Genomic DNA, 24,368 nt, shown 5'->3' with positions numbered 1-24,368 from the left:
AAAAAAAACAATCGTTTGAGGTATATGGTATTTGGCTTTAATTCTTTGAAATATTTGTATTTTTTAAGTCATTCCTTTATGCGCCCGCAATTCCTCACGCCGAAGTAATGATTTCAATAATTTATGCATGCGCATTTTGTCGCCATGTTGTAATGAAGAGCAGCACTTCCTCTATGTGAAAGGTTAGATTCTTGTTTACGACTTTTAATTTTTCCTACTGAAAAAAAGCAACCCATCAAAAGTTTCGAAAATGGACGATAATGCTAAAGGGATGGCTTCAAAAATACTCTGTGACTTGCTGAACATTGGAGGTACTGAAACGAGTAATGGTAGGTGCAAGTTGAAGTTTACTTGTATTTTCGGGTTATGACAAAGTTTTTACCTTTGGTGCATACGAATTCAAGAATTTAGTTATATATTGCGCTTTGAGCGACTGTATGGGTTCGCGTTAAAGGAAAGCATTAAAACTGTTAGATGGAGAAAGTAGCCAAAGTTTATCGTAATTGTAATCTTCTACTAAATATTACAATTTTTCATCTCCTGTCAAAATGAAAACGAAAGTAGTGACTGTCATTTTATGTTTGATTGAAATGCGTGTTAATGGTTGCTTTAGTCGTGGCAATGATTTATTGATTAATATTTGCAACTTTCTTTCTCACTGTCATGTGTGTTGTAATGATAAGCAAGAGTAATGAATATCTTTCTCCTGTTTTTAGCTAACATGTTTGTGAGTCTGCTACTACGACATGACATATACGCGTTATTTGTTTACCGCATGCCTCTGTTGAATTATCGGTGAACTTGACCTTCAGATATTTTTGGAAATTATATGAAAGTTATGCTGTAATCTATAAGAATTACAAAACTACTTCCATTGTAATAAGGGATTTATACTGTTTCAGTAATTTCATCTGACAAATCAGGTTTCTTGTTAAGAGTGGGTAACTGGTTATTTTTACTATTTCACAAAAATCTGAATTGAAGAATTGAAGAAAGGACTGAATTATTTACTGAAGTTATCCAACAATATTTTCAATTCTGGAAAAATATTACTTGTCTCCTTCCAACCAATGTTGTGAAGATATCTATCACATGTTACTGATTTGATTTGAAGAATTCTGCTTTTTTGACCAAATTCATCCCTCACAGTCACCTCACGAAATGACCTTGGCCATATTTCCTTTTTATTCTTCTTGCGGCCAAATGAAAAGGCCCAGCATTCATTGAGAAACATCATGGCTGATAACATGGCATCCACACAGCCTGGCCTGGGGGAAGGTAACAAAGTTACCTGCCATTTCTTATTTTTTACCTCCTATGAAAAAACACAGCAAGAACCCTGCAGATATGATATATGTGCACTTTGTCATTATGTATGCATCAGGGAATAGTTTACAGACTCAAAGAAATGGAGAGAGAGACCTCGATGATTCTCTGAGGTAAGTATCTATTCATGAGTCTTAATCTAACTCCTTTGCTTTTTTCTAACGTGTACTAAAGATTAAAACCCTTTTACTCCCAAGATCTTATTATTAATTTTCCCTTCTAGCAGCTTTATATTTCCTTGTAAATTAGTTACAGGAATTTGGTGTAACATTAAGATAACTTCTATCATGAATTTTCTCATTACTTATTTGCTGGATGATGTATGGATATTATAAAGAGAGACATGTTAATCGCTTCTGGGAGTTAAAAAGTTAGTGAACTGGCTGTGATATGTGGGATGTGCAAGCGTTAATGCTTGTCAGAAACATATTATCTTTTACATGAACCGAGTCTCTCAAAGGGGGGCACATTCAGATTTAGGTGTATTTATTAGAGCTCATGCTAGGTTATTTTGTCATGTCCTTAGGCAAGAAATTTAATTCTTACAGTTCCTTTTCTTATGTGTTAAAAAAAAGCCTTGGTAGGTGTTGTCCCTTTGCTTAAGAACAGAGTTACAGGTAACCTCTTCAAAACGTGTAGTCACTGTAAGGGGGACACTTGACACATCTTTGATCCAGTAACTATGGAACCAGGTTGTCAAGTCATTTAAGATAGAAGGAAATGAGAGAAGTCTGCACTATGACTTGTACATGAGACACCTATTGAAAATTGAAATCCCACACCAATTCCTTTGCGCATGTTTACCAGAGCATGCTTGTACAAGGTATAAATAGCCAGTAATGATTCTTTATATGTGTTATGCTTATGACATTGATCTTAAGTATTCAAAAGGAATGTTTTATGTGCTCTGTGGTAATCTTCATGTGCTGTGTTATTTGTTTGATGTTGCAGTGAATCAGCATCCACAGCAAGTTCTCTTTCTCCTCAAAGAAGGGTTAGTTAATGGACAAAATCGTATTTGTCTTGATGAGTTACTCAAACTAAGTTCATTCTCACCCAGAGTGACTTTCAATTGTTGTAGGAGCCATTTGAGACATGACTAACATAGGAAATAGTCTAGAATTATGTTCAACAAAAGTCATGAGAATTTAGGAATTGATCACCTTGGCACCTTAGGAGATGTATAGAGAACAGTGTAGAGAGTATGGATACTGATGTCAGGGTGTAATGGGTTAAATATAATGTACCTGACTGTAGAGTATTCAGAGGTCAAGTGATCACTCGCATTCCTCTAATTCAACTATACTTTATTCACGAATCAAGATGATATATTTACCATACGATACTCCTAATCAGTTATTTTATGTTTACTGAGGATAGTAGATTTATAGCATGATTGGAAGTTACTTACAGTGGTAATGCTACATGTATATGATCTTATTTAAGACTAATGCAATACACTATAGTACCCATGCTACATTTTATATTTCAATGTGTGGCATTATTTTAGGGAAACTCAAAGGATCAGATGTCTGATGTGTCTGTCTCAGATAGTGAAGGTGTAGCTTCAAGAATGTCCCTTGAACCTGTCAAACAAGTCATGTAAGTGACTGATTTGCTTTACAACATATCCTACCCTTGTTTTCATCACATTTGAACCAAAACATTCATTTTTGCTAGCTGATGCAAATAACCTCTGGTTGCACATTTGGAAGTCTGTCACAAAGCTGAGGCCTCTTTGAATGTGAGACTAACCAATCAGAATTTACTTCCCCAAGTGGAGTTATTTGTCCTGAATGTGAATTGAGTGAATTGTTTGTTATAATGCTGTAGACAGTACCATAACATGCAATTGCAGTTTGTTGGAATTAAATATGACCAATCAAGGGTTATGTTCTAAAAACAGCCATTGTAGTTTTGGTAGCTGATCATACTTTCATTTAAGGGAGAACAGAACAACAAACTCACTTGACTGAAGTTAATAATGAAGTTAATAGTGTGAGTTCAGTTTAATTTACAGCCTAGATGGTAACCCTAAAGAAAACTTTACACATCAGATACCAAAATCACACCCAGGTGCCAAAACCAACTTTCAAGAATTTATAAGGAGAAATGTCACTCAAACCTTTGATTCCATTTACACAAGAAAGCAGTTTTGCTTCTGATAAGTGAGCTGGTAAATATCCAGTTGTTTTCGAAACATTGTAAAGAGATTTCACCTGCTTCAGGATTATGAATTACACTTCAGTTTTTGTTCTGTGGAAGGTATGTGTCATTCATTGTGAATTGTTACAATTTTTTTTTTACGATTACTGATTTCCAATTGTCCCTTTCAGTGAGATGAAAGGTAGTGATGATGGAAGCAGTAAATCAGTATATGGAAATGAAGTTGAAATTGTAACTGGTGAAGCAGCTGTTTCAACAAGTGCCACAGCTAGTAATAAGGTGAGACCACTTACCCCTTTAACTTCCAAGTAAGGGTAGATTTTGTCTGTTATTTTAAGAATTAGATCGTTTCCTCATAGACCACAACCTTGGAACTCTAGACAACAGTGGGTTGGTTGGATTATCAGTGTGTTAAAATGAGTGAGGAGTTTCAGTTTCAGTTCAGTACTATGACTGTACGTGATTTTAACCCTTCAACCTCTCTGATTGATTAGCAGCCAATTTCTCTTGACAGAATTACTGCTAAGTCAAACATTAAGGACCTGAGGATAAAATCAATTAGTATACTGCTGGCACACAAGTGAATGGTACCTTTGGCATGCGATGATTGGCTAGTTTGGAGGTGAATAGCAAGTGCTATTCACCTTTGAGCAGCCAAACAGACAAAAAGTCATGCATCAAAAGTTTAATTTCCAGGCATTTGTTAATATATTAAGGAAATTGAAATAACTTTTTGGTATCTGTGTGGTGTATACTAAAACTATTGTTCGCCTCAGTGTCAGTGAAAGTGATGGATATTTACTATTATTTACCTCCATTTTGGTGAATGATTGTTAATTTTTGTCAATTAAAGGAGCTCTTGACTGTTAAACGAATTTTCTCTTTGTCAGTACCATAGGAAGTGGCTAGAAAACAGTATAGAGAATGTAGACACTAATATTAGCTTGTAAAAAAAGGTTTAATGACAAATTTAATTTTTCATAGATAAAATTTAATTCCATGGTTAATTATGACTGGGAGCTGAAGTACTACAGAGGATGTTTAATAGCTGTGAGCAGCAAATGCATTGCTTATGCTCTTAGAGGTAATTGTATTGTACATCTGTCTCCATTTTTCCAACTAGTGATAGTTGAAGGTGTGATGTTCAGTTTGTTTTCTCTGCAATAAAATTAGCTTTCTCTTGATTGTGGAAGGAATGAGAATTGGCATTGGCATTGTTGCTCATGGCAAAAATATGATTAATGCTTCATGAGGAAAATTTCAAAAGTGCAGTATGCAAATCATACTTTCTGCTAATTGACAGATTTTGTTTTGTTTTTCTGTTTGCATTACATGTGGCTTTGAGACATCTATTAAAGAATTTATTGATAGCAACCTTGAAGTTTTTCTATCGAAGAAAATCTTTGAACTCTTGAGTTTAAAGCAGGACTGTGACGAAAAACGTATCATTCTGTAAAACCTTTTTACAACATCTCGAATTTATGCACTTTGAATAACATAATTATGTATTAAATATTACAAAAATCTAGCCAAGGACTGCCGAGAAAATGAAACTTTTGCATTGCAAAATCGCCCTTCCGCCATATTGCTGTTGAATAAATGAGTGGCAGGATGTCGGTAACACGTCAAAGCGTAGTGACGTCATCCAATCAAGACAACTCAAAGGCAAGAGAGCTTGTAGGGCAAAATCACTGTCTTCAAGCAAAAGTGATCGATCATCTAGCTATTGCTCCATTCCTTCGATAGCTTCCCTTGAAAGTGATGTGAACAGTACTTTTCCTGATGAAAGAACCAATATAATTGAGGAATTTGATTTCCTTTTCCTGTAGGCGATCTTTAAGTCTATTTATTTTGGTTGTCAGCATGTTGATTGTTTTCTTCCGACTTCGGTTTTCGTCTCCCACAAACTTGCACGCGTTGCAACTCTGGTGGAGGTATAAGTGAGTCTCTTCCTAAAATGACGAACTGGAGCATTTAATGATATAATTTGACTCTAATACGTTGGAATTCCTTGATTTGGCCATGTGTTGTTTATATGTACTGGCACGATCGCGTGTGTTCGCATGCAAAATCTCTCTTGTTTTTACCTGGTAATCTATTGTTTCCTTGGCGGGAAACGAAGCTGCAAGCTCATCTGCTTCGAAATGAGAAACGGCAATCTCAGCGGTGGAATTTCCCATTAACTCGGAAGATACTTCTTGATCCCTAGAAGCATCGCTATTCAAAGAACCAGAATCGGCAATGATTTTGGACCCCTTCACGAAATCTGACGATGTAGATGTCAGTAGCTGCATGCAGAGATCACATAAGATCAATATTGATAGACATTGGTATTGTTTTATAGAAGACAGCTTATAGTAGAGAAAGCAACGTACAGCTGTGTACTTATAATTAGTTAAAATCAAACAGTTGAACATCACAACATAGTTAGTAGAGGGGACTGGTTAGGAAACCCGGAAAACTTCAAAGGATAGGCCTATTGTTTGGGTTTTGATGTTGAACCATACCATCACGTGACCCTGACCGTGCACACATTTCAAACAAAATGGCGGACGACCATAACAATTTTGTATTTGGAGGAGATTTAGAAGCAATCCTTGATGCTTTAGAGGCCGACGAAGACATAGAACAGGAATTTATGGAAGCTGTAGATGATGTGAGTATAGAACATGTATTCTATTTTTCCTATGAACTTGTTTGAGTCAATTCAAGACGCTTAAACTTCGGGTCTAGCTGCTTTCGAGTGTGATCGAATATCTTTAGTATATCATGTAGCAGATGAGGTATTTATTCTCCCTTCTAGATTCACTGCCTTTTTTAATAGTAAATTTCATTATTTAATTGTTAGATAGTGGCAAGTTTCATAGAATGACCACAATATTTCAGAACTTGGGTGAACGCACTGACTTGACTCTAACCATGATGTTGTTGTTTTTGTTCAGGTAGAAAAGATCAAAGTTGTTTGCGAACTTTGTGCTAAAAAGTGCAAAAGTAAGCGTGGTCTAAAACGACATAAGACAACGAAACACAAGGAATTAATCGAGGAACCATTTGTCCAAAACTCAGTGGAAACTTCCGTCGGAGAAACAATCAGAGCTGCAGACAAATCGCTAACAACAGATGACCTGGTAGTTATGGTTGAACAAGTGAAGTTAAAACTCTCTAATACCATGGTCTATCAAGAAAATATTAGAGAAGAGTTAAAGGCATATACTTTCGTAAGGCCTAGAGAAGATTCGAAAGAACTTGGAGTTTTAAAAGAAGCCTACAATGGATTGCTGAAAAATGGGAATCATGAAAAGTTTTACAGCAAGTACTACTCACAAATTTCCTTACATGCTGTCAAGTATTTTCCAGGGCTGTCAAGAAATGCAGCAACATTGCTGTGCACTAAGCTTGCTGATAGAATGGTGTCATTCAGTAGAGAAAAGTTATTGTCTACTGTAAAGGGAAATCAGGTTAAGTTATCTTTACCTGAGAAAGAATTGGCTGGTCTGCAATATCTAGGAGGCTATGTTTTACATAATCTGCACAACAAAATAGCAAAATCAAAGAAAAGTGAACTTTCTGAGAGCCAGCAAGCCATGTCCTTTTTAAAAGCAGGAAAAGCAGTCAACCAAACTGAAAAAATCTCTCTAACTTTGACAGCATCTTTGGATCGTGGAGGTTTATGGACTATTTCAGGTGATGCTCAGAAAATTTTCTTGAGAACAGAGCATTATTTTAGAGTTAATACTTCGAATACTGGATTACAAAGCATCAACATAGCTGAAATAGTGGATAAATGTTTTCATGATGAGGAAATCCTATCTAGTTGTAACTCATTATTATACAACTCTCAACTGAAAGTAGATAAGAAGGTTGTAAAGGATGTTCTCCATAGCATTTTAGGCTTATATTTAAGGGTTCGATCATTCTCTTTTGCTAAAGACATAATTAAAAAACATGAGATAAAGACAAAGCAGAACAAGGCAAAAGGCCTCAGAAAGGAAATTAAGAGGAGTACCCAAGAACAGGACATGCCAAGAGGTCCTTGACAGTATACAAAATACTCCCCACCCTTGTTTAGATTAGAAAGATTAGAAATGGTTTTTCATTTAAGAAAACTATTTAATGTTATTTTCAAATACTTCTGATACTTACATTTTCACATTGCCAATGACAAGTAATTCATAGCACAATTTCAATTCTAAATTGATATTAAATATTTCATTCTTGAACAAAACTATACCTGTTTTGTAATGTCTCTTAAGAATCTTGTCTATGTTATATTTCTGAATTATTATTCCTAAGATAAGACAGTTTTCAATTTAACCTATGAAAGAAAAAGAACTCTTCTTGCCCTGATGCAACAACACATAACAGAATGAATTTTCACAGGATTACTAGAATCCAGGTGATCTTTCCAGTGCTGGTATTTTTGTTTAGTTTTCACAATTTGCAAAATCATTTTTTTCAGGCTCAAGAGCACAGAACATGGCAACTGAGAATAAAAGTCATTCAAGGAAATGACATAATTTTTCCCTTATTTCATTTTGAATAGACACTGGACAGGAATAGTGCTAGAAGATTCTGTGTTCTATACTTTTGAAATTGAAATTTTTTTGAAATTGATTGTATCTGGCATTGGTGAATGATAGTGAACCAATGGAAATCAGTCATGTGATTTAAAGTACTCTATTATGTTACTGTTTCTGCGATCATAGTTAGTAGAGGGGGTTCCCTCTACTAACTATGCTGCAATAAACAACAATAAAACAATCCAGTGATATAATCCTGACGTTTATACCTTATATAAAATATTGATTGAATACTGTAGAGTTCATTCTTTCCTTTTTATCTTTCTGCTGGGTAATGGGTCATGTGTCACTTGCTCCCATGCTCTTTTCTTTTCCTTTCTTCCTCTGGTATTGCCACTCTGAACTGCAACTGCCCTTTGGATTCTAATTGTGTTGGCATTGTAACCAAAGGTCTTGATATCAGGGTTGTCATTTCTTCTGCCAAGTTTTCTCTGGTTGCCAAAGTACTCCTCTATTGGATCTTGGCAAAACCTTTCAGTAAGAACAAACTCAACTCCCTCTCCCAGTAGGAACTTTGTTGCTTCAATTACAGAGTAAACTGTAATTTTTAAACCTTCGTAGGTTTGCCACGAAAGGAACATGCGGCTTCTTGCATTCTGGGTAAAGTTCCTGGGTCTGTTCTCTGTGCTCAGGTGTATATAGTATCGTTTTGGATCTTTTTTCGGAATACTGCATCAACTGTTCTTGTCTTGGTAATCTCGCTGAGCCAAGCATCTCTCCATTTACAATGGCCCTCGTCTTTCGGTGCAGGCAGTTTCCAGATACCAACACCTTTCGTCCTTCTTGAGGTTCCACAACCAAAAACCGAACAGTTATCTCCCGGCATGATGATTTATAAATAGTCAAACTACATATCTCTTAGAAATTCTTGATTAAACTACATTTGAAGCATAAGATACTTTAAAATTTGTCCTTGATAAAGTCACGCTTCTCGAAAGACAGCCGCCATCTTGAAAGCGTGTGCACGGTCATAACCACGTGATCACACTAAAACCATAACAATAAGTTACCCCTTTGAAGTTTTCCGGGTTTCCTAACCTGTCCCCTCTACTAACTATGATCACAATAACCTTTTTATCAACTTCACCTTGGATACCATCAGTGACGTTTTATGCCGTGTTCTGCTGTGGATGCACTTCGTGTTCATGGTTTATCTCTATTACAGGATTTGCCGGGCAGAGTGGCATTGCTGTCTTCCAATGAAAAATCTCTTTCATAGTCTATATAGATCAATTAATATTATAAATATTGTGAACATTTGATAAATACGAAATTTGAATTTTGCTGGACTGTCATGTCTTTGCATTCTAATGAATGTGACTAACACCTCCAGTTCGACAAACTGTCGAAGAACTATTTAGACAGATTTCCAGAATACTTTACTACAAGTTACAATAAACCAACAAATAACGAATAGTGAACGAAAGCTTGCAAAATTATACAGTTTGTGTTTTTTAGATATTTCCTACAGGTGTGGAATAGTTGAGAAAAATTGATTAGAAAAGTCGACTCACCATGCGTGATCCTTCGATGAAGTACTTGAGGTTTTCTCATGATTACCATGGCTTTCTCTCAAACTTTTCCAGTTAGTTGGTACTGATCCTGGTAACAATCTTCTCAATGCCCCTTTTAGATGGCATGTCCTTGAAAAACACGATGCTAAATAATGCTCAGAAACAACAAACCGGCCTTTGGGATCGAAGTTTTTTCTGTGAAGTCTGACAAAGTTCTTCCACTTCGCGGCAAGGTTTTTGTTAACGCGGGAGTCGTGTAGAGAGATTCCATCTTGTGGATTTGATCTATTGCTTTGATCTATTGCTGCATCCCTGCACAACACATCGAGGCAAAGGCATTGTGATATGCCAGCTTTAAAATTATAATCGTAAGATTCAAACTTTTCGTGTTTCTTACTCTTATAAAACCATGGAAATAACACTCATGGCTTTGACAACTTTATGTCTTGGTTGATTGGATGATGTCACTACCAGTCTCTCCATACCTCCTCGGCCAGATTCAGTACATTTCAATCAGATTCAAAAGCCTCGAAAAAGATCGTCCAAAAAGTACTACTTATCGTAGGAATTTAAACTCAAAAATCGATACAGTTATTCCTTAACGTTTTGAGATCCCAAATACAAAATTTCTTTGTGATCGGAGAAACTGACGTTTTTCGTCACAGTCCCTCTTTAAAGGGGAATGATAATGTTATTCAGGTATTCTTTGTTCATTCAAACAACATTATTGTATTTCAGGCCGTCATGGCTATGTTGTGAGGCTTCTTAACCCTGAGACAGCCTCTAGAACACTGATCAAGGGGTTTGTTGGTACAATTAGTGAGTTAGCATTTTCACACAAGGACTCTAATATGCTGGCATGTGTAGATGAGGGAGGTAATGTTTATATCTGGGTTATCCATGAAGAAGATGGGAAACTTGAGTATCCTTTGTTAACATTGCTATTGTTGCCATTTAAATGTTGGTAGGGCACCTTCTTTCTAATAGATGAGGGTCCCAAATCTATTTATTTAAAACACTCGGTCTCCAGGTTGTATCTCTACAGTATTAGAGAGATTTAGCACCACATTTATGTGAAAAGTGAATGGCAAGAATGACCACATGACCTTGTTTTTTCCGCCATTTTTTTTCACATTTCTTGGATGCACTTTGCCACTTTTACATCAAAGTAACTTGTTTTGTGTTTGCTATGTATTTAAAATTTTCTTCACTTATTCTTTCACAGAGTAGAAGTTAATTTCCAGAAAAAGGGCACGAAAACTTTTTCTTGTTGGTCATACACAGGTGCCTTCAAATCCACCATGAAGTAAACTCACATGAAGCTAAAGAAGCAAGTTTCACATTATTTTACGTGAAACGTGAAAGGGCAAGCTGTTGTTTGCCTTTTCACATAAACGCGGTGTTAAATCTCTTTGTTGTCAACCCTGTTACCCCTAAGAGTGATTGGCACCTTATTTCTCCTTACAATTTACTCCCTGAATTGTACACTAAGGTCATGAGAATAAAGGAAGTGATCACCACTTGAAGAAACTCTTTGATTGTTAAACAAATTTTCCTTGTCCCTAACTTAGGAGTTGTGAACAAAACAGTTCAGTGAATATGAATGTTAATGTTAGGAAGCAAATTAAAGGCTAATGAGAATGTTATCCAAAGTATAGAAAGTCTAATTAAGGCATAAAAGTAAGGTATAATTCTCAAGGGTGATGGATCAAAACTATTTCTGGTTAAATCTGGCAGAGTGCTTATTGTCATGTCAGTAATGACAGTTTTTTGATCGTTCAAATGTACATGTACTTGAAGTTTACTTTAATCCATTGTTAAGATACTCTGTGAAACTTCACATCAAACGTCCTTCCAGTACGCTTTCTGAGCACCACAGACTGATATGGACTCCGTACATGCCTGATGCTGAAGAGCTGGAAAGAACTGAAGAGTCTGCTGCTGAGGAAGGCCGCCCACTGGCCATTACACATGGAAATCAGGTTCATTGACATCTTTTTTACTTTTCTTGCACCTTGAGAGAAATCTAATCTGAAAAAGAAGAAACTTTACAAACCAACCCACTTTGAAGTTGTTTTAAACTACATGTTTATTAGGTAATCAAAATGACTGTGTTCAACAGCATCAGTTTTATGCTAACTTTATCCTTTGTGACAACTCTTTTTGACAAACTGCTTTTATCAGGTGGAGGTAATAGATGTTGATTCTTTGACTGAATGGTGTGGCAGGTCAGAAGTGACTATTGATGATATAAAACAAGGAGCAGGATATTTAGAAATCACAGATGGACATGCAATGGTAAACCTTTTAAAATTGTTATGGGTGGGACAAGATCTCTTGCAAGGTTTCATGTTGAAAAATCATTGGAAATCATTCCTACAGCACTTTCATTTGAATTACTAAATCATAATAGATTTTTCTTAGAATCTTATTTCTCAAGGTTTTGAACAGCGAGTCTTGAAGTTAAAGTACATTAAATCAGCTGTTGTGTTTCACTGCAATTGAACAAGCTCCATGGCATACATCTTTGGATCCCAAAAAAATGAGACACTTTACATCTTGATGTTGAGAAGTTTCATTATTCCTTTGTGTAATAGAAAACTGTTTGAGAGTGTTCTTTAATAGGGTTTGCCTCTATTAGAATGTAACATAAAACTCAAAGTGTATTGACAGGAGTTGTATCTGTGTATGTTCAAAGTATTGATTCCAGTTAAAATTTCATAGAAAGAAACTTCTGAAAGAATCAAATTATGTGCTAAAATTCTTATTTTTAAACTTCGCTGCCTTTCATGCATGCAAGAGATGCACGAGTGCATTTAGCAATGAATTAGTTATTAATTATACTTTATTAATGGTCTTTACTATGGTACCTCAGACCTATATTTTACAGTATTAAATTCTTTTCTTTCATAATGAAAACTTCAAAATAATTATTTTCAGCCAATCACAGAAGGTGCTCTTTCACCTGATGGTGCAGTATTAGCAACTGCCAGTGAAGATGGTTACATCAGGTTCTGGCAGTTGACAGACAATGTTGAGTGCATGCATGACTTCCAGCCTCATGGTGGACATCCCGTGTCATGTATGATTTTTACTGATAATCAGACCTCACAAGATAAAGAGTAAGAAAGACACAATCAGTTATAGATTTAAAAATAAAAATGACATAATTGTAGCAGTCTAGTTAAATTATTATAGTTTTAATTATTATCCAGCTGCACCAAGTAGAGTACAAATAATGCTCAAATTGAGTACAAATATCATGCAATATTTGGGCAGTTCGCTATTTTGTACTGTAAGAAACCTATCAATTGTCAGCTGTGCATGCTACCCTTCTTTATCTGTTGCATTTTTCCTTCCTTATAAGAAATACACATGGAACAAAGCAGTTGAACAATGAATAACTTATTTGATGTTTTAGTGTGTAGTATTGCTGAGTATTTTTACTTGTTGTTTATACTTTGATTTGCCCTACAGGCTTGTCCAAATGTAGTACAGCAGATTTCTCCATTTCCTCATTTCTCTTTCTTTTAATTACCTTGATTTTGATTTATGTAATATTTAATCAGTCCTCCAAGAAACAAACAATGACACAATGCAATTGCTTTTGCAGGCTGCCAATGTGGAGATTTTTAATCACAGGTGCTGATTATAACAGAGAGATAAAAGTCTGGTGCACAGTAACATGGTCATGTTTACAAACAATCAGGTACATGTAATCCCAGTTTAGACTGCTCTGTAAATTATTCATTTCTTATCAAAGATAAAAGTATTCTTCAATGCATTGTGAACAAAGTAATTTGTATTCACTGTTTTGCAGATTTTCTTCTCCAGATATTCCAGGATCAAGGTGTGCCATTTTATTGTAATAATTATACTGTATTTAATTTATTATTATTATTATTATTATTTGGTACAATTTATATATGAAGTTCATATATTATTATTATTATTATTATTATTATTATTATTATATTACTGGATTATAATGAATATTTGTTGTTTATTTTAACCTGACTGTTATTGATTTTTATTGTAATAATTATACTGTATTTAATTTATTATTATTATTTGGTACAATTTATATATGAAGTTCATATATTATTATTATTATTATTATTATTATAATTATATTACTGGATTATAATGAATATTTGTTGTTTATTTTAACCTGACTGTTATTGATATTCTATTGAAAAGTCTGTTTATAGCCAGATAGTGATAAATGTATGTTCTCAGTCACTCTTCGGCTTTCTGTTTGTCTCAGGCAGCCTGTCAGATGGCCTTCCATTGGTCAATCTTTACACCATTTCGACTAAGTAATGAAATATCAGGAATTTTGTATTAACCAAAAAGCGCCTGTTTACCCAGTAAGTGATTTTGTCCTGTGGAGTTAAGTGAACTGATCTTACCAGCTTTTGCAAACATTTTGTGGGACGAATCAAGTGGTAATGCTCCTTTTCTTTTAATTAACAATTTAGAAAAGCATGACAACATCAAAGTGGGTAATGAATACATCATTACTGATATTACATTTGTTAAGAGAAAACAATCTCAGCAGGAAAGGGAACCAAAAATTGTGGAACTTATCTTAATTTTACAAATACATTGTAAAGGAACATTTTTTCTATTTTAAACCTTTTTTTAGCTCCATTCGCTCATACTTGAAAGTAGGCATGGACCTTTCAGCCTCCTATTTGGTAATTTCAGATGTCCTCAAAAAGGTATGTCAGCCCTAAAGGGGTCTTCTTGTACTTCTGTTGAGCCATGAGGTTTGCTGGCCTCCAGAACATGTTCATTGTTGTCTATTCTCTTACCAACAGGTTATTTATGTACTGATGTTCCACCAAAATTTTGATGAAGGCCAAGCGCACGTCACGTCTGTGGCCAACTTTCATCTCACACATCCCCTTCTAAGTTTTATTGTTGGCCAAGTGAAGTTGTTCAAACTCAAGTCACAAGGGGAGCTGAATGGTGAGGACAATGGTGAAAGCCATGATCATGATGATGATGATATTCACTCCTCACATGTTGGACTTAAAGAAATAACTGCTGGAGAAGAGAAAGGGAAAAAGTATGGTGTTCAACTGCAGCTCTTTTGCATTCAAACAAGGTAAAGTTTGTTCTTGGTCAAGCTGTTACAAGGTAATACTTTCATCAATATCCCTTCAGGAGTGATTTGAGACTCCCAAGGACCTTCGTTTGTGCAGCTGTCATTATGAGTCTCCAGGGATTTACTTGTAAAGCTTTGTCTTTACAGTCTGAATTCATTCTCTCTGGGAAGCTATAAAATGTTAGAACAAACCTTGTTATTTGTGGTGATTCAAGATGGCATTGCTTTCCCTTTTTAACTGTATTTGTTGAAGAGTCAGATTTTGCATAACAGAGATTCTAATACCTAATATGTATTTGGGAGTTGGGACAATCAAAGGGGGAATTATAAAGAGTTTATGGGGAACTGAAAAAAACTCTTTCTTAATCCTGCACCGCTGTGTTGAGATCATGTCATACACAGTTCTTCTCCACTCCATCTTGTCAAAGGCTTTGAGTTCTATTTCTCCCATATGACCCTATTTACCACAGTCCTCCTTCAGCTGACCTTATTTTGTTTCCTTTATGGGTATTCATCTCCTTGCACTAATGATAATCTTGGGTTTATGCAGTGGTTTTGGCCTTTCAGGGTCCACATTGTTGGTCTGGCTGCCTTTAGTCTTTCTGCATTGTAATATCCTCTTCATTAACCCAAGAAACAATGATGAATTAAGGTTGAGTATACCTAAGGAATGTGTGGGGTGAAGTGTCTCTTTAAAATGATTATCTTTTTCTCTCTAAAGATCAATGCAAGAACTCTTGGTTCACTTCCAACCAGAGCCGTCTGTTCCTCAACCTACTCCATCAACTCTTTCGTCTCTTACTACAGTAGCCGGGCAGTCTGGTGAGTCCCCTGAAGTGATTATGTATACAGCATAGGTACAAACCTCATCTAATCCAGTTCAATTGTATGATAGTGTTTCATTTCCTTAGTTTCTTTTTAAAATTTTTCGGTCATGAGGCAGAGACATTGCTGCGCTTGGTCCGTATGTCATGACCTTGAGCCAAATATTTTCCTGTCCAGTCCTCCCACTCGGTCAATATTAAGTACATATTAGTCAATTTGCACTGGTGCATTTTCTATCAAAAAAAATATAATTATGACTATCAGATCTGCCTTCTTTATACAGTTATCCATGATGCACTCTCTGACTTAAGTGGTGTGGAAACAGGAACAGAAGCAAGTACAGATGTTGAAGAGCCTGAGGAGAGTACAGATGGACCTGTTCCAGTCAGAACTAAACTAATAACACCGCAGGCCTTTGAAAGCACTGTGTCACAGGGGTCACCCCACCCTGAAGCTGTAAATAGCAGCAGTGGTAGCAGTATTACAATGATCTCTGGGCTGAATAACTCACAAGCATCAGTTGATGAGCTTCTGGGCTCATCTGTGTCATCAAGGCTGTCTGACTCTACTGTCAAATCAAGCAACTCAGCAACACCTCAAGGATCTTTCTCTCATGAGAATGGTATTCTAACACCGACGTCCTTGCACCTGCCCCAGTCACCTGTAACACTAACACCCAACCCTAGTGCAATACCCATTTTAAACTTCCAGTCTAGTCCACAAATGGCATCAGTTCAAAACACACAAAGTCCAATATCAAGTTTTGAACCTTTGGTAGCTATTACAAATACTGAAACTCAAGCTTCACCATATACACTGGGAGAGAAAGCTGAGAACGTTTTGAATGATTCAAAGAGTCCATCTGAACAGAACAGATCACACAGTCCTGGCAGTAAGGAAAGAAACATTGAAGTATCTGTTGATGATGATGCTAGGGATGAAGGTGAAGAAGAATTACCAGAGTCCCAGAAACCCGAGGCAGAAACGCTAGAGGAGGAAAATCAAAGAGACAGAAAATCAAGTTCTGGATCCAGTACAAGCGAAAGTTTGAGACCTTTGTCTGCCCGTGCAGAGGGAAATCTTATTTGTTTGGATGATGATAAGAGGGGTATAGGAGATGATGTGCAGGTAGATGGGGAGGATGCATTCACAGAGGAAGGACTTTTGGACCAGTGGGATATGAATGGTGATGATGGAGTGGTACCAACTGGACGGGAGAGTCCTGAGTCAGCACATGCACTGCCAGTTGGTACACCAACAGGCTACAATGAGGGTAGAAAACAACCGTCAGCACTGTCAAGGTAAATTAAATCTAAGTGTAATTTGAGGCTAGTTCTCTGGACAGTTACCTCGTCCCTAAACTAGCCAGACTAGATATTGGATAGACTACAATAAGAAACATATGAAAAGACACATTGGAAGATTTTTTTAAGTCTTTATCTTCTGCAATTTCTTGAATTGCAGTTTAGAGTGCTCAGGACTCCTATTGATGACAGGAATGCTTTTTGACCTCTCTGAATGGACTACCCTGAATAATACGTGCTCTCTTTTGCTTCTAAGCCATTTCTAAATTCTAAATCTCTTCTTTCAATTTTTAGTTTTGTTTCTACTCCTGTAAGTACAACAGATCTTCCTCCTCAGCAGGCCAAGGTTACAATGGTAAGAGATCTTAGAACTCTTAATTACTAACTTTAGTACCATTATCATTAGAATCTTGGGATGCACTGTTTCAATTTATTTTGAGGCTCCATTTTTGTGCATTTTTTGAAACCTGAAATTCAGTTTCATTGATAATGATAACAATGCTGAAAGCAACCAAAAAAGCTAGGGAATTTAATTTATTTTTAACAATGTGCTGTACTGGTGTTGAAATGTGTAGTGCCTATTTAGGAACTGGGGAGAGGTGCTCAATAAAAGTATTGCTCCTAAGTTTGTCTCCTTTGTTTGTCCTGTGGAGAGAAAGTCAGCAAATACCTTCTCATTGTTAGAACATTGGAGGGCAAAATCTGAAGGTCTGAGATTCAATTCCTTGATTCTTCTTCAGGGAGCAGGGATGGTGCAGTGATGAGAGCACTTGCCTCCCACTGCTGTGGCCCGGGTTCAAAGAGCCTGGACCTGGCATCACATGTGGGTTGAGTTTGTTGGTGGTTCTCATCCTTGCTCTGAGGGTTTTTCTCCAGGTCCTCCGGTTTTCCTCCCTCCACAAAAACCAACATTCCAAATTCCAATTCAATCTGGAAACAAGAAGCAAGAAGAGCCACCCAGTGGAATGTCCATTACTAAATTATTTATATATTTATTATTTTATTTATCATAGGGACTTATGATTTCTCTTTGTTCCATGCTTATGACAAGACAAAAAACATCATTCTCTATTTCTTTACCAAGCTCAAAATTTACCATCATTTTTATTCTATTACTACCGATAAGTTGAGTAATTCTAAAATAAAGTTCATTCCAAAATATTTAGGATGGTGGTGTTTTGTCATCACTGGAAGAGCTTCTGAGTTTGGTCAAAGCTCAACAGCAAGATATCTGTGACCTTCGTAAGCAGCTGAAAACATACCAGTCTGATCAGCAGCAGGAGATGATTACAGTGGTCAATGAAGTACATCAGGTTGAGGAGCGGGTCTCTTCTAAATTACAAACTACACTGGATGATTTTTTTCGGGAAGAATGTATCCTGTTTGAAACTATTCTGAAACATGCTCTTTTTTTTACTAGAATTGTAGTTTTGTAGAAATTCAGCTAGATTGTTGCTCTATGCTAAATCTTCAGGGAATTAATGATGGAAGCCTTCAGTGGTTTGTCAGAGTCAATATGCTGTCAAGCAGACAAATCATGGGCAATAGGAATATTTCAACCAGCAGTGTTCTTTGTTTACAAACCCAAATTTTTAGCTGTAAAATGTCTGTTTTACAAAGTTGCCTTTTTGGTCTGAGGTTGTGGAAGGTTAAATGGCAAGTTTAAAAACATTTAGAGGTTTTCTTTATTCTTGAAACATTACGCAGGTGCAAAACTGAGGAACCCTTTTGAAAAATGCATTGTGGCTGAAATTATTACCAAGTTTAAAGTTTCTTTAACAAGCTGTTCAGCTCAGCGTTTAGACAAAGCTCTGCGTGATAAACATTCAGGAGACAAAAAAAGACATGAACAGCTACAGAGTACTTTGTCCCAAACAATCACCACTACCTTGTCAGGAAAATTAGATAAATCTGTCAAGGCTGAAATTAAGAGTGCTGTAGTACCAGCAGTTCAAAAGGTATTGAGTGCTATGCAGGAACAACTCAACACTGCATTAGCACAGGTATGTAGGAAATACCCATATTTCAATTGTTATTGAATTAGGGTGTCATTTGATGCAGGATTTCATAATGTGTTTGAAATCCAACCTTTTTCCATGATTCCACACTATACTTTCTCTTTACATAATTTATGTAAATTTTCATTGTCTGGCACATCTCAGTTGAAGAAGATTTGTGGTACAGATTCTTCAGACAAGTTCTCTTTCCCTTTCCTTAGAAACTAACTGCAGCAGATACTGTATTGAAGGACAGTATTGGAAAAATTGTGAAAAGTAAGGTAAGGTTTGGTTTATTTGTTTTTGACACAGGACTTGTTGGTGTCAGGTAAGGGGAGGTGGTGAAATACATGTAACTAAAATGTTTAATTTGATTCTAGCTAGAAATAGTTCTCAAAGGCAGGCATGAACTTGATTCTGTAAAGGTCCCATTGTTAGAATGTGAACACTTTTTCACCCTGTGTTTAAAAGAAGCAAACTAGTAAAGAGTATGGAATCTTTGCAAATGATATCAGAATTCTGAAAAAGCAAGCTCTACAGATGCCTTACAAAGCAAAATTTTACAATTATAATAACAGGGTCTTTTTTCCTCAAACAGGGTGTGGTTGATGCTATTGGTACGGCAGCAGCTAGTGCACTTCAGGGACCCATTCAAGTGACTTACCGTGAGGCATTCCAGAGCACCATTTTGCCATCCTTTGAGAGGGCATGCCAGAACATGTTCCAACAAATAAACGACTCATTTCATAAAGGAACTCAACAATGTATGTTCTTTGCTGCAATGTACTAACAATCCTGGTCATGAGACAGCTACATTATTTTTTCCCAAATACTTGATTTCTATTGTGTAATAGTTGATGAAGGAAAAGCCCTCACTAAATGTCATATATAGAAGTCAAGAGTTGCTAATCTCGTTGTTTTGGTATAAATGTACTAGCCATTTAAGACATTACAAAACAACAGACTCGGGTTTTTCTTTATTCCATTCACAAAGTCATAATGCTAGGCCATTTTTTAGTCATGACAGAAAACATAGCTAGTAGCCTAGCTAGTAGATTCATGTGCACTTGAAATGTGTACTTTTTCTATTTTGAAAATTATATTTATTAAAGCATTCCATCCTCCTTTCCCTTGCTCAAACTATGTTGAAAACAATTGCAGATTTTCTGACTGTTTCCAGGATTATTCTCAAATTGCAGAGGGGAAGGGGATACTGTTGGCTGTATGGTTTGAAAATGTGGCATTTTCAACCATTTTGTGCTGAATCTCCCAAAGAACTTTGTGAGAGAATTAATAATTTTTTTCATTCATTTAACTATCCCCACCAGTAGTAGGCTTCTGGAACTGTTATCTAATAGACCGCATTGTTCACTTTGACCACAATTTTGGAGTCTTCTTTATAGTTTAGAGCTCAAATACCCAAGGACAGGTATACTACATATTTTTGTTTAACAGCACAGTTGCTAAACACCAAATTCATGCACTCTATGATTTATTGGTTTCATTATTGTTAAACTCTATTTTAAAGACCTGCAACAGGTTACAACGGCACTGGATAACCGTAAAAGAGAGGAGAAACATTCTTTTGAACCTGTTATGAGACAGTTGGAATCACAAAAACAATCATTCCAAGCAATAACAGAGAGGCTTTCATCAAACCTTATGGCTGACTTTGAAGTTATGATACAGAAACAACTGTCATCATCAATAGAAGGGTAAGTGAAGAGTACCAAAAGTAAAAAACATAGACCTGTATTTGAAACATTTTGCTGGATGATCACTTAACTGCACAAAAGCAAGTAGCTTTTTGGTCTCAAGAGGTTAACTGCAGTGTCTGAGGACCAACACCATTTTCTTTCCTGCTGAACTGTAGACCTTGAGTAAAACATCTGTCGTGTTTAACAGACTGGTATATCTACTGAAATTAGGGGCAGAACAGGATGAAAGAAAATAAGAAGCACAACTGAAACAGTAACTTTAAACATTTTTAAATTCAGCTGATCAAAGGCTGGGTGAAAAATTGGTAAAACTCAAGCTGTTTGTTCACTGGTGATGTTTATGTGATTATGGTTTTGATGAAAATTATGTCAATTTTTGGTACAAAAAAAATGTTTAGCTCCAGTTTCAGTAAGAAGACATTTTTCATTTATATAAAACTCCACTCTGTTTTTTAGTTTGATTATGATTTTGAAACCAAGAAGGATAGAATTTAACCACAGCTTATCCAGTGAATGTAATATAACTGTCCTTGTTTTGGATTCTTTGTAGTCTACGGGAAGAGATTTTTTCACGGCTCTTGTCTGAGGTCCTAGCTTCAGTCCAGGACTCAGTACAAAAAGAAATGGGATTAGGACTTGAAGGCCTACGTCAACAATTGAAAGACATGATTACAGCTTCAGTAGTAAACACTTCACAACAGTCTCCTACTACTGCACATACTCGGGTTGGTGGCAAATATGAATTTGATTGGGTCTTAGGGGTAACATGTATGCTGACCTCTTCTCCTATTGTTCTCCAAAATGTAAAGCAGTAACTTTGTACCCCTGAGTCTAAATGAGTTTCTTTCCATCGGTGCTTCTTTAAATGCTAAATTGCATTTATTTATTTATGTGTTCATTTCAACACTTACATTCATATGTCTCTATTTTTCATTGAATTATGGGCAAAGTTTGGGAAGATAAAATCAGTTTGCACTAGGATATCCATAATATCATCTGGATTTTTCTTTGGTTATGGTAATTTGTAATGAAGTGTCAAATAAAATGTTCAGAAATCACTCTTGTTTTCATGTGCCTCTCATATTGGCAATTTAGAGCTCTTCCTCCAACAGTTTGATATTTATAATTCATGATTAAAAAGTATGAACAGAACTGTGTTAAATGACTTGAGTCTTTATCTGTAGGTGGTAGTTTCCAAGCTGTTGGAATCTGGACAAGTTGGACAGGCATTCCAAGAGGTACCGTAAGATTCAAGATAAAGCCATTTCATTATTACCATATTTGAATGATCTGATAAGCTTACCTTCTGTAAAACCACAATTTCCAAACAAACCCCTCTCCTCTTTGTGTACACAAAAATGCTTACGAGGTACAGAACACTTTGATTAAATGCAAATTGTTATACTCCAAAATTATCATGACCCTTACAGCTCAGTATATGGTGACTGTAAGCAGTGGTTTTAGCAGGGCCTTGAGAAGCTGTATTGCCCTTTGCCTGGTCCCTGGAGATGCAAGACACAAGGGGGAACGTCAATTAGCAAGGAGAAGCACATGATTAAATGCTTATTAACTGAGTTTGGCTGGGTCCAATGGAAAAATACTGGGTCGGGTTGTTCAAAGGTGGGTTAAGATAACCCAGGGTTAGTGTGAAATTTCATTTCAGATCTGAAAGTTTTAAAAGAAAGTTCGGTTTAACTATTTTCATCTACAATCTGATTATCGGATGCTCTCAAAAACAATAGGGAAAATTATCCCAAAAAGGTTCTTGAATAGAGAAATAAGGAAACATGGATTAGAATTTAACCTTGGGTTAGTGCTAATCGTCCTTCGAACAACTGGACCTTGGTGTCTAGGTCTTGACCTTGATGATATTGTTCTTCCCCTGGGCTCAGTAACTTTTCAGTACAAAATGTGCTTGTATTTGAAAAGTGTATTAGAGAATTTACCAGTTAAGATTTCAACCTTTGAAATTTGCAAGCCCCCTCCCCTTCCTACTCCCCAATTCCTCCCCCCAAACCCACCCCCTAACCCACCCAACCCACCTGATGGCTTTAAAATGCCATTTGAAGAAACTCTTTTGAATTTGGGTTTTTCGTGGTTACTTAAATGTACATCGCAACTTCACATCTCAGGCCTTGACAGTGGGAGATCTAAACATTGTGATGTACGTCTGTGAAAATGTGGATCCAGAGAAACTCTCTTCACAGTCCCCATGTCCTTTGTCACAACCAGTCTTGCTGTCTCTAATACAACAATTGTCTGTGGATCTTACTATGTACACAGATCTCAAACACAAGTAAGTACTAATAGAAAGATATTTTTTGTCTAGTCACGAGCATGGGACAAAGAAAAAATTTTGAGTCATCATGGGGACTCAGACTTTTTTGTTTCTCCCACACTCGTGACTAGACAAAAAACATCTTTCTACATTTCTTTACTGAGCTTAAAACTTACCTTCTTTCTTATTCTTTACAAGTGAGTACTAGTCAGGCTGAATGCCAAAGTGGCATAATGTAACATGGTACAATGTATCCAATTAACTGAATGAAATGCAAGCATTACTAATTATCCTTTTTGTACTTCAAATGCACTTAGTCAGGTAACTTCTAGGCATGTTCTCTAACTATTAGGAGAGTCAAACAGCGGGGATGTTCTCTTCCATTCTGTTGTTGCTTTTGCTATTTCTTATTTTCTTTGGGGTTTTCCCAGGGAAGGTTTATTAGTGTCAACATTTCAACTCATATGTCAGTTTGTGCTGTCTTGTGTCCTTCTGGAGTAAACACAGCTTATTTGTTGTGTAGTAAGTGCTAACTGATGGGCATAAGTTAATGTTTAAGAGGTGAAATGGGATGAGGCCACTCTGGGGCATTTCTGCAACCAGGAAAACAGGATGAATTGATTGTTACTAGGGCCACTTGCAAGCATTTATAGTGTTCTTTGTGCTGTGAAAATTTATCACTGTTTTCCAAATTTTTGTTTTCCTTTGACCCTATTTCTTTATGTAAATTTCAGGTACATAGAAGTAGCTCTTATGGCCCTTGATACACGTGATGCTGTTACAAGAGAACATATGCCTGGTGTGATAGAGGGACTATGCCAGCAACTTCAAGCAGCCATCGATGAAGCTTCAGGACCCATTCAGCGGTCCCTTAAGATGTTACAAATGGCTGCAAGATCACTTCTTGTAAGATAGCAGAGCAGAGGATGTTACCACTCAGAATGCCCAAAAAGAAACATTCATGATGTTTTCTTTCAATTATGGAGGCAAGAAATTTGTGGTATAGAGTTCGCAGCAGAAACAAGGGATGGCATAGTCAAACAAGAAGGCAAATGCCTCCTGTGCCCAAAACTGTTCATTTTAAGTTTCCTACTAAAAATTAGACACTGGTTTTAAAACTTGCCCGCACTTGTTTTGTGCTGGTGCAAAATGTTAAGCACTGTTGATATCTCTTCATCAATGCTTGCTAGTAGATGGATCTCCAGTTTACAGCTTTGCAACCAACAGTGAGAATTCTCCCTACTACAGAAGATAATATTGATTTGCTTTTTGTGTCTGAAAACCAAAGTTGTTTTAAGGCTACCTCCAGTTTTGTTACAAACAAAACTTGGTTTGGTAATAAATCAGCTTTGTGAATTCTTGTTGCTTTGTATTAATTTGTGCATTACTACTAACAGAATTTTTTTTTAATGCAAGTGTCACATCTGCATAATGTCTGCATATGCTACACCGTAGCTGGTACGCAAAGACAGTTGTGAGAGGAATGATAATATTATGCTGACTGGAGAGTGAAGACAGTGGTGGAAGGGATTGTGAAAATGGGGAAA

The 24,368-nt window shown here is 36.4% G+C and overlaps 2 protein-coding genes across 3 annotated transcripts; both read left to right on the top strand.

Moving 5' to 3' along the window:
* Positions 1 to 128: 128 nt before the first annotated feature.
* LOC111337721 (enhancer of mRNA-decapping protein 4) lies at positions 129 to 24,177 on the top strand. 2 transcript variants are annotated; one of them, XM_022944067.2, is made up of 26 exons: positions 129 to 329; positions 1,385 to 1,439; positions 2,278 to 2,320; positions 2,837 to 2,928; positions 3,663 to 3,771; positions 4,477 to 4,576; positions 10,325 to 10,508; positions 11,409 to 11,568; positions 11,771 to 11,884; positions 12,527 to 12,708; positions 13,200 to 13,295; positions 13,407 to 13,436; positions 14,235 to 14,310; positions 14,410 to 14,699; positions 15,421 to 15,521; positions 15,808 to 16,825; positions 17,123 to 17,183; positions 17,995 to 18,202; positions 18,620 to 18,831; positions 19,047 to 19,106; positions 19,424 to 19,589; positions 20,354 to 20,540; positions 21,094 to 21,268; positions 21,728 to 21,781; positions 22,676 to 22,839; positions 23,556 to 24,177. In XM_022944067.2, exons 1-26 carry the CDS (start codon positions 251 to 253, stop codon positions 23,734 to 23,736), a joined length of 4,197 nt encoding a protein of 1,398 aa, XP_022799802.2. In that variant the 5' UTR covers positions 129 to 250; the 3' UTR covers positions 23,737 to 24,177. The 2 variants fall into 2 exon arrangements, with proteins under 2 accessions (XP_022799802.2, XP_022799803.2); XM_022944068.2 differs by having other exon boundaries at positions 188 to 329; positions 1,332 to 1,439.
* LOC148734385 (uncharacterized) lies at positions 5,078 to 8,266 on the top strand. The gene is made up of 2 exons (XM_088754233.1): positions 5,078 to 6,148; positions 6,435 to 8,266. The coding sequence occupies exons 1-2, from the start codon at positions 6,038 to 6,040 to the stop codon at positions 7,527 to 7,529; spliced, it is 1,206 nt and encodes a 401-aa protein (XP_088610359.1). The 5' UTR covers positions 5,078 to 6,037; the 3' UTR covers positions 7,530 to 8,266.
* Positions 24,178 to 24,368: the final 191 nt, after the last annotated feature.

Source organism: Stylophora pistillata, chromosome 3 (assembly GCF_964205215.1).
Source record: "Stylophora pistillata chromosome 3, jaStyPist1.2, whole genome shotgun sequence".
NCBI lineage: Eukaryota > Metazoa > Cnidaria > Anthozoa > Scleractinia > Pocilloporidae > Stylophora > Stylophora pistillata.
The sequence above is the reverse complement of the archived record's forward strand: the minus strand, read 5'-3'. Positions and strand labels throughout refer to the sequence as shown.

Bases quoted from the DNA above. Each gene is read 5' to 3' on its own strand.
- LOC111337721 (XM_022944067.2), top strand. From the start codon at position 251: ATGGACGATAATGCTAAAGGGATGGCTTCAAAAATACTCTGTGACTTG. The intron at 21,269-21,727 runs GTTGGTGGCAAA...CTTTATCTGTAG, and splicing joins CTACTACTGCACATACTCGG to GTGGTAGTTTCCAAGCTGTT. The intron at 21,782-22,675 runs GTACCGTAAGAT...TTCACATCTCAG, and splicing joins TTGGACAGGCATTCCAAGAG to GCCTTGACAGTGGGAGATCT.
- LOC148734385 (XM_088754233.1), top strand. From the start codon at position 6,038: ATGGCGGACGACCATAACAATTTTGTATTTGGAGGAGATTTAGAAGCA. The intron at 6,149-6,434 runs GTGAGTATAGAA...GTTTTTGTTCAG, and splicing joins TTATGGAAGCTGTAGATGAT to GTAGAAAAGATCAAAGTTGT.